This window comes from Ceratotherium simum, chromosome 6 (genome assembly GCF_057802395.1).
Source record: "Ceratotherium simum simum isolate JZ-2026a chromosome 6, ASM5780239v1, whole genome shotgun sequence".
Lineage (NCBI taxonomy): Eukaryota > Metazoa > Chordata > Mammalia > Perissodactyla > Rhinocerotidae > Ceratotherium > Ceratotherium simum.
Window position 1 is genome coordinate 48,247,427 of NC_141905.1, and position 14,870 is coordinate 48,262,296.

General features: G+C 35.1%; 1 protein-coding gene across 2 annotated transcripts in view; it reads left to right on the forward strand.

The window, feature by feature from the left end:
- The first annotated feature begins 2,226 nt into the window (after window positions 1-2,226).
- The window catches only part of A1CF (APOBEC1 complementation factor), a 51,275-nt gene continuing 38,631 nt past the window's right edge, over window positions 2,227-14,870 (forward strand). For both annotated transcript variants that reach the window (XM_004439999.3, XM_087432954.1), the window contains exon 1: window positions 2,227-2,325. In XM_004439999.3, the coding sequence (XP_004440056.1) occupies window positions 2,227-2,325 (99 nt within the window). The remainder of the gene's footprint in view (window positions 2,326-14,870) is intronic.

Sequence of the window (14,870 nt, forward strand, 5' to 3'; positions counted from 1 at the left end):
TTGTAAATAAAAGTTGTTGTTTCACCATGAGCTGTTATCTTTTGGAAAAGATGAAGTTCAGCAAAGTGCAAATCTACAACTTGGACAAAAGACAATAGACTTTGCCTTTAAACACCTGTAAGACACACATGACTAACCTCATCAGACCCCAGTCCCTCCATGGCCTCCCTGCTCGTGCTGGTTAAATTCAGCACTGTGGGAGAATTTGAGAGTGTCCTGATGAAAAGACAAATTTAGTAATATTTGAGAAAAGTGCAAAAGTTAGACTTTGTCTTAAAGGCTAATTTTCTTTGTAAATCTTCAAAATGCCTTTATTGTTTTATTTTTTTATGAGGATTTATATTGCTTCATAGAGATTCCTATGACTGTATTCACCAGTAGGTTAGGATTATAAACTGAAAACAGGTCTCATTTTACCCCTATCTTGTAGTACCCGTCGAAAGAGTATTTACACTATAAATGTGTCAGAAAGCTACATGTCCCAACCTGGATTCCTCCATGTATATCAAATCACCACTATCAGAAAGATACTTTCTAATTTGTCTTAGCCAAAATACAAAGTTAGGATTTTTTTCTTTAATTCACTGTGTTTTGCAAAGTACACACACACAAACTGGCATGTTAACTGAGTTAGCCTACTGCCCATAAAACACGACGCTCTAGTGCAGACAGGAGGTGGAGCCAGTACACAGACAGCACTAACTAAACACTTCTTGAGAGAATGAATGAGTGAAAACTGAATTGACCTGAGTCAGAAGTAAGCAAGAATTATTAGAAAAGTCAAAGGCAAGAATGACCATGCTTACACAGAGCATGAAATTGTTCTGTCCTTATAAGAGCTAATGGATATTCTCTGGAATCTCATATTTTTTTCCTTTGGTTTTCTAAATTATTTTGAAAATATTACTTTCTAAATGAAGCCTGTCTATTTAGTTTGGGAGTTTTTTTATATTCTATTACTTGAACAATTCTTGGAAGCTGCATTTTACTGAAATGATCACCTCAGTTTCACTTTTATTTTTGTCACCCAATTTTTGGCCCAGTTTTCTATATTATTAATGGTCCATTCATCCTGAATCTTTAAATGACAACAAAAATCAGTATAGAAAATCTCAACACATAGAACAGAAAATTTTTAAAAGGGCCTATAGTCAAATACATTAGGTTTGCATGTGATTCAAATCATCATAAAACACGCTTCCTCTGTCTTGGTTGGCAGAGCGTATTGAGCAGCGTAGAACCAGCACAGAACCCCCACTGAGCCACTTACGCTCTAACCCAGCAGGTCAGTGTAGACTCTTATGCACATGAGAGCCTCCAGGGCCTCACACTACCGTTCCCAGGACCTTCAGCTCGGCCATATCCTCGTCCGGGAAACCTGTGAATTTGAGCTACCACCACGTTTGGAATGGGGTTCAAATCATGTTCCCAAATAGAAAGTATAGACAGTAAAATGCTGAAATTGCATATTCATATCTACTTATGTAAATATGGACATATGTAAACTTCCTTAACTTCTTAGATTTTTACAAAGGGCTTCACATCCTTTCCTGAGTGATCTGCGTGGTATATGATCCAGGTGGTAGTAGGCCCGTCCAACACCACTCAATTGTTCTTGTTTTGGTAAAACTCATGTGACATTTTTATTACATAGAGTATTTGCATGATAACTTCTGTATATCTGACAGCAGCACACTCTGTTCTAGAAATTTATCTTTGGAGAATGAGTAGATAAATGCCTTAGGTAACACGTAGAACAGATAAACGAAATCTCTCAGGATTTTGATACTTTATCCTAGCTGACTTTATTTAATAACAGTGCCCTCTTCTCACATCTGCAAGGACTGTTTTGCATATTCTTTTAATTGACAAGAGCCAATTTGTTTTCAAGTATTCAGTGGCATTCTGTGATAATTGAATCAAGAATTACTGATCTGTGTTCTAATTGAAGAAGGGGTATTATTTGTTTTTGATGTCTAAACTTCAACTAAAATTGAACATTTTTTAAAAACTTTTTTTTAATGAGGACATTTAACTGGCCTCATTTGTGTGTGGCTGTTAGTTGCTCTAACCTAAATGACTCATTTATAGAGAATGTTTCCTAAAGAAGTCCTCCATGAAAAGGATAAGTTTGGACTTGGTAACAGTAATTTACTTAATTTATCTTAAATTTGGTTTCAGTGAGCAACCCTAATTAACCTGATTTTTTGCTGATAATCACTCTCAATGGAATCAAATCACAAATCCGGGGATGGATTGAGCGGCACCCAGAAGGAAGCAGCCCTCCGCGCACTGGTCCAGCGCACAGGATATAGCTTGGTCCAGGTAGGCACTTCTTGTGACATCTGCTGAGACCCACCGCCAAATTCACAGAGTGATGGGAATATTAGCGGTCCTAATATGCAAAATGTGAACAGTCAGTCGTATAACTCTTTAGATGGATGTTTCTTTCCAAGGGGAAAGGAAGTTGCATCATTTCAGTTTTGTAGGTGACCCTGCGGGTAATGTTCTTTCTGCTCTGGGTTATCAACTCAAACTTCACTTGTCATTTGAATGCAGAATAAGTGCACTGTCATAGTGACTATTACAGTTTTGAAAGGTCATTTTAGTATACAAAAAGGCAGCTGGAATTTACCACCCAAAGCTGTCTGTGAAGTAGAACCAAGTTAGTGTTTCAAGAACCAGCAGAGAGCCAACTATCCAAGAACTAGCCTTGGTTTCCAGATAGATACTGCAGATGTAGGAAGACTTCTAGATGAAGGATCCAAGGACTGACCATTTGGTCAGCCTAGCAATTCCAAGATGTTTTCCCAAAACGGCTACCCAACAGTTGAGGATTTATAATAATTTCTCTCCATGTTCAGCATTTTTGAAAAAGAAAAAAGAAAAAAATCCTAAGACTGTCTATTCATAGATATTGGTTATTAAGAATTACCTGTATATTATTACTGTCTTAATGATAACCTCCTTTAGAGAGCTTATGATTATTAAAAAGCAAATTTGTATTAGACAGATAAGTTATCTTATTTGAAGAAATAATATTGCTCTTTTTACACTAAGACAAAGTATTTTAATTCTCAGCTATTGTCTTTCACCCACATACTTTTCCAACTTATCCAAATCTGTGTGCTATTATGAATACAAATGTCATATGTGGGTAAAAATAAAATATGCAACAGTGTCTTTTTATTACATGGTCCTTTGTCAGATTGCTGCAAAATGTACTACATTTAGTTTTCAACTAATCTTATAAGTCATGGCATGCTTTGTTAGAGATAATATAATGCTCAAAGTCATTTCTAATTCTTCATCCTAGTGAAGAGTGTTTATTTAGGCTTTTTTAAGATTTCAGAAAGTATTGTTTCATGGTAGATTTTTCAAAGTTTCATTTAAGTCAAGGGAGATACTAATATATTATTAGTTTTTTAATAAAGTCATATTATTCTAGGATCATTAATAAACTTTCAAATTTTTTCACCTCCAAATTTAATGTGCTTCAAAATAAATGACTCATTGAAAAATTCTTATGCAGCCTTCTACCACATAAAGGGCTATTTTATAATCAGTAAAGAAAATTCTATAGAGTTTATGGTCTATAAAACGGATACGCTTAAAATAATAATTTTTTTTACATCTGCTCAGGTACATTTAGTTGAAAAGAAGTTTTTCTTTCCTTTTGTAATCAACATTTCCATAAATGTTATAAAAATCAAAAATGTTTTAAAATCAGTTATTTTTCTTTTTAACTTCTTTGTATCTGAAACATTCATACAAAGACAGGGGTAGTGGAAAGCACTTAAATTCTTTTGAAAAGCAATTTGTCAATATTTGTATATATAAAACAGTGTTCTCCCTCTGGAAATAAATCTCTAATGATCCAAAATATAATGATAGAAATACATATAAACACGTCTAGTGTGACATTACTTATAATACCTCAATATCATAAACCTAAATGTGTAAAAATAAGAAAACTATTAAGTAAACTATGAATAGATAATCATTACTTTCAACAAGCAGAACTTCATGAGAAATAACCCTATGACAATATTTTAGTCTGGACTCTAGTTCTTCCTTTTCCCCCAGATGAAATTCAGGGCAAATCTCATGACTTTTCTGCTAACTTTCAGATAATAAAAGATCCTCCACTAAATAATTAATATGCCTAGTCCAGTATAATAAAAACTCAACTTCATTCAAAGTTATAGCTGTTTCCCTTCACCACGTATGTCAGGGTGGAAGGTGATTTCTTTTCTATTTTCCTACTTTATGCTTTCAGAAGCATAGTTTCCTATGCCAGTTTGCTAGCTATAATTCCTGACTCAGAGTGGAAGCGAAGGGAGGAATAAAAGCAAAGGAAAGTTTTTACTTGACTGACATTGGCATTGGGCTTTCTGGACCTGACAGGTATGTAAAGCTCATGGAATACTTTGTAGGATCATCAGAGACATCCTTAATTCCACTGCTGGGCATCTCTCATCAGGCTACACTCTCCTCTTGCCGGCCACTTTCATGGGCCTCAGTCTCCTCCTGCAGACTTCTTTTTGACACTCCAAGCAGCCCTCTTAGAGAAGATGAAAGATAACCCCTGATTCCTACAGGTGGCCAAACTCTAGTCCCCTGGAAATACCGATTCTCTGACTCAGTAAAATCTGGAAGCGTAGGTGACACAAAGCAAGCACCTCTCCTTCTCACCAACATCAAAGCAGCAGGCCAACCCGTTGCTCACTGTTAGATATTTCAAGAGTGTGTTTAGACCCACCAGCCTAGTGTGTTCCCAAATGCAGGGAATAGGTATCAAGCTCTCTGAGTGTTTTCCTTCCTACTCCTCTCCTCTGCTTTAGGTAAACTGAGAGGCACCTCCCAAATCCTCCCACTTAGGAGGAACTAGGATTCACAACACACCAGTCATGGTCTCCATACATCCTTGTGTAAACTCCAAAAACTCCTCTCGAACTCTCCAATCTCTTTTCTAAACTAAACTCAGGGATGGGGAGGAAGGAGGGGTGTTCAGTCAAGAATGTGAAACAATTAAACAATGTCCTGCTACCTCCTTGTGCTGCTTGGTGGTCCAGTGACTGGGTTTCATATCCAAACCAGTGGCCAAAAGAGTCTCATCCATCTTAAAATCCTGTTACAAATGAAATAGTATTCAGTCTTTAAGTAATCATTTAAAAAATTCTGCAGGGCAAAAAACTGTAACATTATTAAAGCTATGTACCAAGTTTGCAAATAATATTTAAAAAAAAGACTCAAATAGCAATGGAGATAATTTTACAAACTTGATGCTATGATTTAAGAACATTTGCGTTATAGAGAAAAAAACCAAAAGGGCTATTTTACTTTTATAATAAAAAATGTTTTTAGGGGCCGGCCCGGTGGCGCAAGCAGTTAAGTGCGCGCGCTCCGCTGCGGCGGCCCGGGGTTCGCTGGTTCGGATCCCGGGCGCGCACCGACGCACTGCTGGCAAGCCATGCTGTGGCGGCGTCCCATATAAAGTGGAGGAGGATGGGCACGGATGTTAGCCCAGGGCCGTCTTCCTCAGCAAAAAAAGAGGAGGATTGGCAGATGTTAGCACAGGGCTGATCTCCTCACCAAAAAAAAAAAAAAAAAGTTTTTAAATAAAATATCCCTAAAAATATATAGTCAATCTGCATATTACTTTGATCTTACATATTCAAGTACATTCAGAAAATGTTAAACATGAGGGTTTAGATCATAAATTAATAACAACAAAATAATAGTAAACATTTATTGGGTACTTATATTCTAATGCACTGTGTATATTAATTCATTTAACCCTTACAATAACACTATGAGGTAGCTACTATGATCATCTCCAACTTCCAGATAAAGAAAACAAGGCACAAGGAGGTTAAGTACCTTGCCAAAGATTTATAAACTATAATTCTACTGCTATTGGCCAAAATTTCTAGCATAATTTACAGAACTAAAACCTGTTATAACGTTATCTTTAAGACGGCAATTTTAGAGATTAGCATGCCAGGGCATCCAAAAAAATATTTTGTTGAGCCTAAACATTATAACATGATTTATTTTAAGTAATATTTCTTTATTAGCAGAATGACTATTGGGTCAGAAATTCTCCAATAATATAGAAACCTAAAATTCCAAAACCTAGTTATCTAGATCTAAAGATCTAGATCTATCCGCTAATCAAGATGCAAATACATATATGACTTGGTTCAATCATTTTGAATGTACTGGAAAATGCTTTCTAATTTTGGCTGCAAAGCACAGAAAAGCACTCAAGACTTCAAATCAGAGACCTGTAATTTAACCCAGTCTCTATCATATACAACTTGTATGATCTTGAACAAGTCCTTTAACTGCTCTCAACCTTTATATCCAGAAAATTGGCTAGGTCCTATCCCCACTCTATTAGTCATGATTTTGTGATTCTAGAATTTGCTCAGTCTAGTAATTGGTTAGTAAACTGGACTAATTGGTTGGAAGAGGAGACCAATTTGTATTGAGACACAGCCTCCAACTCTTTGTAACTTAGGAAAAATTATTTAGCCTTCTCAGTACTTGTCTTTCTATTCTAAATTAGAGAAAACATTAATATTATTATCAAAAAAAGAGGGCAACATCAGGTTTAATTTTTCAAAAATCTCTGTACAGAAATGAAGATAAAGAAACAGCTTAATACAATTCAGGGAGCACACATGTAAAATGATAATTTAAAATTTTATGGTATTTGCTAAGTTAGGGTTTGAAAGCTTTACTTTTTTTGTATCTTTACAGTCTCTGATATTGAATGTTAAATACTTGCAAAACAAGAATTCAAAAAGCAGAGGCTAACTAATTTGTGCTCTCTTATCACTAGCAGGACAAATACAGCAGTCAAAAGTGGAATTTTGCAGGTTACTTAATAACGTGAGCCAGTCTGTTATATCACAACTGATGCAACAATAACATGCTCGTGAGAATTTCAAAATATACTCTGTGATATAATTTTTTATAATTGGATATCTTTGATATTAATAGCTGAAAATTTTATTAAAGTACTTCAGAGAATAAAAGAAACAATGCAATACTCTGCATATAGTAGACATTCAAAAAATATTATTGATAAAAATCATGTAATGTTAAACTACCAACTATATTTCCACACAGATATTTTGGAAGTAAGTTTGTTACAATGTTAGCTTGTAAACAGTGTTTGTCTCCAGGCAATAGAATTACATGTGGTGCTTTTTTTCTCCACTTTTCACTTAACTGTAAACCCCAGATTTTTCTTAAAGTAGCATGTATTTCTTTAAGAGTCAAGGAAAAACATCACATTGTGATGATCCTTTCCTCAAGAATGCATTAAGGTTGTGGGTTATAAACTCTGTGACGTTTGCTGCATCTGGAATTTTCTCCTTAAAACTAGGAAAATACATTTTCATAGATGAGCATTTTCAGAAAACTTTCCAACCAATGTAGGGTAGTTTATATCAATTTTATTTCTACTACCATTAAAGCTAAATATATATTTAATAAAGATCACACTCCAGTATTATGAGTATTTTTTAAAAGTAGACTCAAGATACCCATTATATATTATTTTTAAATGATTTAAAATATGATATGTATTAGTACTGTTTGTCCAATTACTCTATCGATAATCTATTTTCTAAAAATCATTACAGCACAATAAATTTTTATGAAGTATAACAGTCCCACTGCTTTCTTAATCCGACAGTTAACCTTAGTAAATATAAAGGGTGTTTTTGTTTTTGTTTTTCTGTCTTGTTTCCTTAGTCCTTATTATATATTGTGTTAGTGTCAGGGCTTGGAATTACAGAAGCAGAAGATGTAGCGCCTGACCTAAAATGCATATAAAGTAGTTGCGATGAAAATTAATTTATCCGAAACTAAAAATGGCAGCCTAAGACTGGTTTAAATGAGCACTACAGCTGTGGGTGCCACCTTTCTGTATAGAACCTTAAAACTCACCATGCTCTTTGACCTAAGGAATGAGGACAAGTATTAAGACATAAGGATGTCCATCATAGTGGAATTTATAATGTTTAAAAATTAAACATATCCTAAATGTCCAACAACATATTACCGGTCACATAAAGTATGATCACTCTTATATTTCCAAATTATATAGTCATGTAAAACTGTGATTTCAAAGAAAGACATGGATAAATGCCCAAATTTTAATGTTTAGTTAAAAATCAGAATGCAAAACGGTACATATTGTGTGTGAATAATAAGAAATTATTCACACACAATAAAAAATACTGGAAAATAATAAAATGTAATATCTGATTAGGGTAATTTTTCCTTGCTTGATGCTCTTCTTTATTTTCCAAACTTTCTATAATGAATATGGATTATTTTTGTTATAAGGAAAAATCTCATAAAGTGGAAAAAATTTCTAAGAAGCATTCAGTTAGGAGTAGAAAAATTGAGACAATTTCATGGAGAAAACTTCATTATTAAAGCTGAATGATAAATGCCTGGGTTCATTAGGCTATTCTTTCTAATTCTTTGCATGTTTGAATTTAATACCACTATAGACCAACACTTTCGTTTTGCAGTTAGAAAACAAGCCTCTCAGAGTTACACAATTCAGGAGAGACATAAGCCACAGATCAGCAAACTATGACCCATGACTCAAATATAGCTACAGCCTGTTTTTGTAGTGACTGCAGCCTATGAATTGTTTTCACATGTTTAAAGGGCTGTTTTTATAAAAAGCCTAAATTATCAACTATCTGGCCTTTTATAGAAAAAGTTTGCTGACCCCAACTCTAATCCTTAATCTAGTACTCTATGTTAGAAGCTAATCCACAGCTTTTAAAGAAAATTCCCTATCACTGCTTAACCAAAATATTTCTAAAATGCACAACACCTTTGAGCAATGAAGACATGTGTGTCTTAATTTCAAAGATCCAGTAAAATTACAGCAGATAAATAAGAGAAATAATCCTTCTCTTACTCTTTTAATCAGCCACCAGCCTGGTTTCCTGCAAACAACTCCCTCAAACTAGAAACAAAATACATTCTTTAATTCACACCCCTCAGACTTTGCTTTCTATGCATGTTCTCTTATATGGACTTTCAATGCAACCACATATTTTAATTCTAATTTATTCAATTCCTCAACAAATGTATACAACCTATAAGGTACAGAGGATGGTGCTAAATCAACATAAATCTGATTAGGATACCACCCTCTTCTAAGGGTGCCCCCAATTAAGTTGACTCCCCTCTCTCTCTCATTTGGTATAATGTACTTTAGTAATTTTACTTGGGTATTTCTCAAATTGCGATTTTTTTCTACAAATAATGCAATAAAAATAAGTAACTGAGGCCCTCAGTGTTTACAATTGTCTTCATCTAGACTAGCTCTGTGAGAAGCAGATGGAAGAACACTGTGGCACTGACATTCTTTTCCAACCACCACACAAAAATCTTAGGGACAGAAATAGGAATTTGACTTCATGGTAAAATATAGCTCCTGGGTCCTACTTTTTCTTCCATTGCCTGTTCTCACCACCTGCTCATGTTCCTGCTATCCAAGGACTTAGATCAATCACCAAGTGCATGAACACAAACTCTTTAAATAGGTAGCACTAATCATGAGAACAGGATGGGACCAGCAGATCGTCATAAGCACGTTTCCCTAAGCTTATCACCCCAGCCACCCACTGATCAACTTGATTTTAAAACTAATAAGAAGCATTGCTTCTACTAGTCAGAAATGCCATAACATGGTGTGGAAGACTCCAGATGAAGGAACAGTTCTGTGAATATTTATGTGGAAAATGTGTGTGCCTGACACGTAATGGGAACTTTAGCATGCCAAGAAATAGAAATACATTCCAGGGCCAGCCCCGGTGGCCTAGTGGTTAAGTTTGGCACACTCTGCTTCAGTGGCCCAGGCTTAGTTCCCAGGCATGGACCTACACCACTTATCTGTCAGTGGTCATGCTGTGGCATCGGCTCACATACAAAAAGAGGAGGATTGGCAACAGATGTTGGCTCAGGGCAAAACCTCCTCAGCAAAAAAAAAAAGAAAGAAAGAAATGCATTCCAGAAGCTATTTTCCAACAGCAATGAATTTCTCCTCTAATTGCCTAATAGAGAGTTGATTATTTATGAGGTCTTCAATATAAGGTTCAAAATCTTTGCAAACTATGTGTTACAGTGCTTTCCCTTAAACTAGAAGCGCATGAGATTTTCCATTTTATCAGCTTAAAAATTGATGTGAACTTCATGATTCAAATACACAGAAGCATGAACAGCTTCTTTGGACTTTGGACTTTCCTTGCAGGCAACTTCAGCATTTTTTAAATTGTTACCTGTTTGTTTAATACTGATGAGCAACCAAAAATAAATGACTCTTTATCTTCAGAATTTAAAAGCTTATCAGTATGAGATGCAAAGATAGCTTTCAAACATAGGTAGGCAAAGAAGAAAAAAGTGAGACCACAGAGCATGCAATGGTGAATTTGTGCCGGAATTGGCTGTGATCCTTTTTTAACATTGTTGCAGAGGTGCAGGGCAGAGAGGCAAGATGATGTTAAATGGCACATTGACACAGCATTAAATAACTTTGAATCTCACGGTAGGAGAAATATTCCACTCTCAATTCTCTTTCAAACTTTCTGATGAGGAGAGTTAATTGCTGGAGGTATGTCTAGAACATCTCTCCAGCTCCTACTAATCTTTTTAAGCCCCTACTAATCTTTTTAAACAAAGAGAGCAACACTAGGGCTCAGAGCTTTCAGGAGACAATAATGTCTAGCTAGAATTTCACTATGATATTCCCTCTTTTATAATTAAATATAAAAACAATTTCTTATATTTCCATTTGTGAGAAGTGATACTGATGGTCTTCTATAATAATGATATATATTTTCCTTTTTGCATATGTTTCTTTAAGAAAGTGAATCAAGGCAGAGAAAGTCATTAAGTAATTAATAGAATAGGTGTCGAGTGAATACGCAATTGTAGATACACTGATTTTAAAAATCTCTACAATATTCCCTTTAAGAATCCTATTGAGTAATTCACAAAACATCCTATGAACATTTTTCCACATTTAAATATGGTGTCAGCCTCCCTTTCACAAGCATCCTAACACTCTCAAAAGGGTAAGACTTTGCAATCACCCAGTCAACTCTATTTCTTTACAAATGAAGAATTTAGTCAGGAAAGATTTTGTGCCTTCCCAAGTCCCCCAGCTTGTCAGAAATTAAAATTCATAGAAATGTGGTAAGGAGAATAATGACTGCGTAAAATTTCTCACTGTATAAAATTTATGTTTCTCCCATAAAAAAATAGCATTCGATGGAATTCACCTTGGCATGTGTTGAACTAGGAGAGGACAGGAGAGCAATTATTCAAACTAAATGTTCTTTACCTGCACGTGGACAAACGTCTTTAACTGCATGTGAAAACTTTATATAATTTAACCAGATCTTTGACTGCTACAATATTAGTCAATTCCAAAAGGCAAATTGTATCTATAAGTAAATAAAAAGTTGATGGGTCTATTGGATAAATTACACATTCCAAAAGGATAAAAGCCCACTATGGACAAAGGAATCACCTAAGCTTTCGCCTAGTCATTTCTTGGATGGAATTGAGAGGTTCCTGTGGATTGGAGCAGTGTGTCAAGACACAGGCCTAAACCCAGAAGTGAGCACGAACACAGCAAATCCTGGTCTCAAAAAAGTACACATCTGCTCTGCAGTCCATCATCATGTGAACTTCGTTGCAAAATGTGAACAGAAGGTTTTAGAAGTGAGTTGGCATTTTACTTGTTCTCTTATGTAGAGACACACACTCAAAGAAAAATGTTTTCTGATTTCTAATTTTGTTTAAGGATATTTTTTAATTTAATATTCCCATGAACTGGCCAAAAACTTATATTACAAAAAGCTTTACAAAATACAAGTTATTTTAAAAGCTAGTTTGCTTTTAAACACTCTAAGTATTAAGATGTTGAATTCCTAAAGGGTGGTTTACTACACTTAATCCTTAAAGGTAAAGGGAAAATATTCAACGATGATGTTAGTAAATGCATCATTGATAACATAAATTAGTTCTGCCTCCATAAGACAACTAATAACTTGAAATGAAATTGGGAATATTTTCCTAGGCAACAGGCCTTCAACAGCCTTCCAAAGTGAAATAGGAACATGATGCATAATTTGCTAAAAGTCATTTTCTTGGAAGAACTATATTATACATTTTTTAAGATCAAATGTGAGGGCTTTGAGGAGAGTGAAACAAATCAATTTTCAAGAGCCAAAAGCTACTTGCACATTTCTTCATGATTTTTGCCATAAACACATGCCACCAATAATATTATTTACTGAGAATTCATTAAATTAACTCACTTTTTATTCAAGGTAATTTTAAAAGTAAACTTTTTCTCACTTATGTAAGTGAAAAATCCACAGGATTTACGTACGTGAAAATTATATTTTTCTAATGTACAATAAAATGCATAATGTAAAATAAAACATTGGCCTATAAAGTGCCTAATATCATCTCACATACCACATTTTGAGAAACACTGGACTGTATGATGACAAAACTAAATTTATATTTGCCCATTATGTTCATGCTCTAGCTTGTCCTCTCTTTGTTTCTAACTACAGCTCCACATTTCTACAAATTTCAACATCCCATTTATTCAGTCTTTATATCACAATTGTTATTGCTCTATTTTTGGAAAAATAATACTTGGCATTCATATAGCAGATGCCTTGTAATGATTGTAAAAAAAAAAAAAAAATGCTAATAAGGGTAATGCCAACTTCCATAGTATATAAATTAAATTCTGCTTTCTAAAAATTGTCAGCCAAAAATAGATTTTACCAACATGAAGTCACTGATCTTAATGAGATGTGAAGGTGAACAAACTATATACAAAACAGATTATTATCTTTTATACAGAATTAACAGAATGAAGTTTCCCTATAGCACTGTCTGTTGTCCTCAGGCAACAAAAATGTCATAAGCAGGCCAAAGGTACAATCACATCTAAAAGGATCCTTTTGGTTCATCTTATTTAAGGCCCTTTAGACTTGAGATATATACACATCTCCTTAAGGGATATATACGTGATATATAGGTGGAAAGTAATAGACATAATGTCTAATAGAGACTTTTATTCAAGCTCATAAATCAATAACTGGGAAAATTACAGATTTGGAATATAAAATTTCCAAACAATCGGTATTAAAGGGATTGAAATTACTACCCAGGAAAAAAAAACAGACTGAACGAGGGTTCATTCATTAATGTCCTTCCAGTTTATGAATGGGCTCACTTATGCGAGGGAACAAACCATCTGGTCTCCATGTTCCCTGAAGATGAACAAGAAAGTAGATGTAACACACAACACACAGAATTATGAGGCTGGTAAGCCTGAGAAGAAAAGTCATCATGACTTTTGAACAGTATATGTGCCATGAAGTTCACCAGATTAAGAATCATAGGACCTTTAGTCTAGTGTTTTCTGCAATAAATTACACCTGTGTCACTTTAGGTAAGTCACATAATATCTCTGGACTCAGTTTCCTCATCTGTAAAAAAAGCCTATTGAGTTAATATAAAAACCAAAGAGGGGGCCGGCCCCATGGCTTAGTGGTTAAGTGTGTGCGCTGCGCTACTGGCGGCCCGGGTTCAGATCCTGGGGGCGCACCGATGCACTGCTTGTCTGGCCATGCTGAGGTGGCGTCCCACATACAGCAACTAGAAGGTTGTGCAGCTATGACATGCAACTATCTACTGGGGCTTTGGGGAAAAAAAGGAGGAGGATTGGCAATAGATGTTAGCTCAGAGCCGGTCTTCTTCAGCAGAAAGAGGAGGATTGGCACGGATGTTAGCTCAGGGCTGATCTTCCTCACAAAAAAAAAAAAAAAAAACACTCAAAGAAAAATAATGTCATGACTACAAGCATGGACTCAGGATTCAAATTTTGTCTTTGTCATTTACTGCTTGCATGACTTCAAACACATTCTGTACCTTGGATTTCCCATCTATAAAATGAAAGTAATAGTCTCATCCTCATAGTTTTGTTGAGAAGATTAAGTGAGTTAATGCATGTACAGACCTTAAGAGTGCCTGACTCAGTTAGGGTTAGCTGTTGCTGTAGCTGTTGTTTTTTGCTGCTGTTACTGTTATGCGCAAGTAACAGAGCCAACTCTGGCTGATTAAGCAGAAAAGGAGTTTATTAAAAAGGTATTGGTTTACAGAAACTTTGGATTTGGAGAACTAGTTTTAAGAGTAAGCTTTTAGGAATAAAACCCAAAACCAGATCACAAAACTGGAAAGATAAAATGTATCCACCATCATGAAGTGTTCAGCAGTAAAGGTTTGCACCACCACAATTTCTGCACCAGAATTCAATTTTACTGTATTATAACTAAGACTGTCCCAGCTGCAAGGGAAGCTGGAAAAGCAAGTATCTGGCATTTTTAACTTCCGTAGGAAAAGGCAGTTTTGCCCAGATTCGCCAGATGTATAAAAATATCAAATGCCAGGTGGCCAAAATTAACTCAGTCCAGTTGACCTTCAAGCTAGGATTTAATGCTTAGAATCATTTATTAAAGGTTGAGTGGTTTTATCCAAGATCAAGAAGATGGTATACATAATTTCCTAAAGACTCTATGGTTCCATCATGAAAGGCTTAAAATATCTGTGACAGAAGAAACTTCCAAAGACTCTTGACACATAAACTGAGTTACTGGGTTGGCTCAGTATTCAATATTTAAATTAAAGCCGCTGGATTTATAGTTAGAATTAGGTTTTCAATTTTTAATTTACATAGTTGAAGGTTTTCACCTATTTATGTATAACTAGAGAGAGTAAATGGTTTCCAAGTCTTC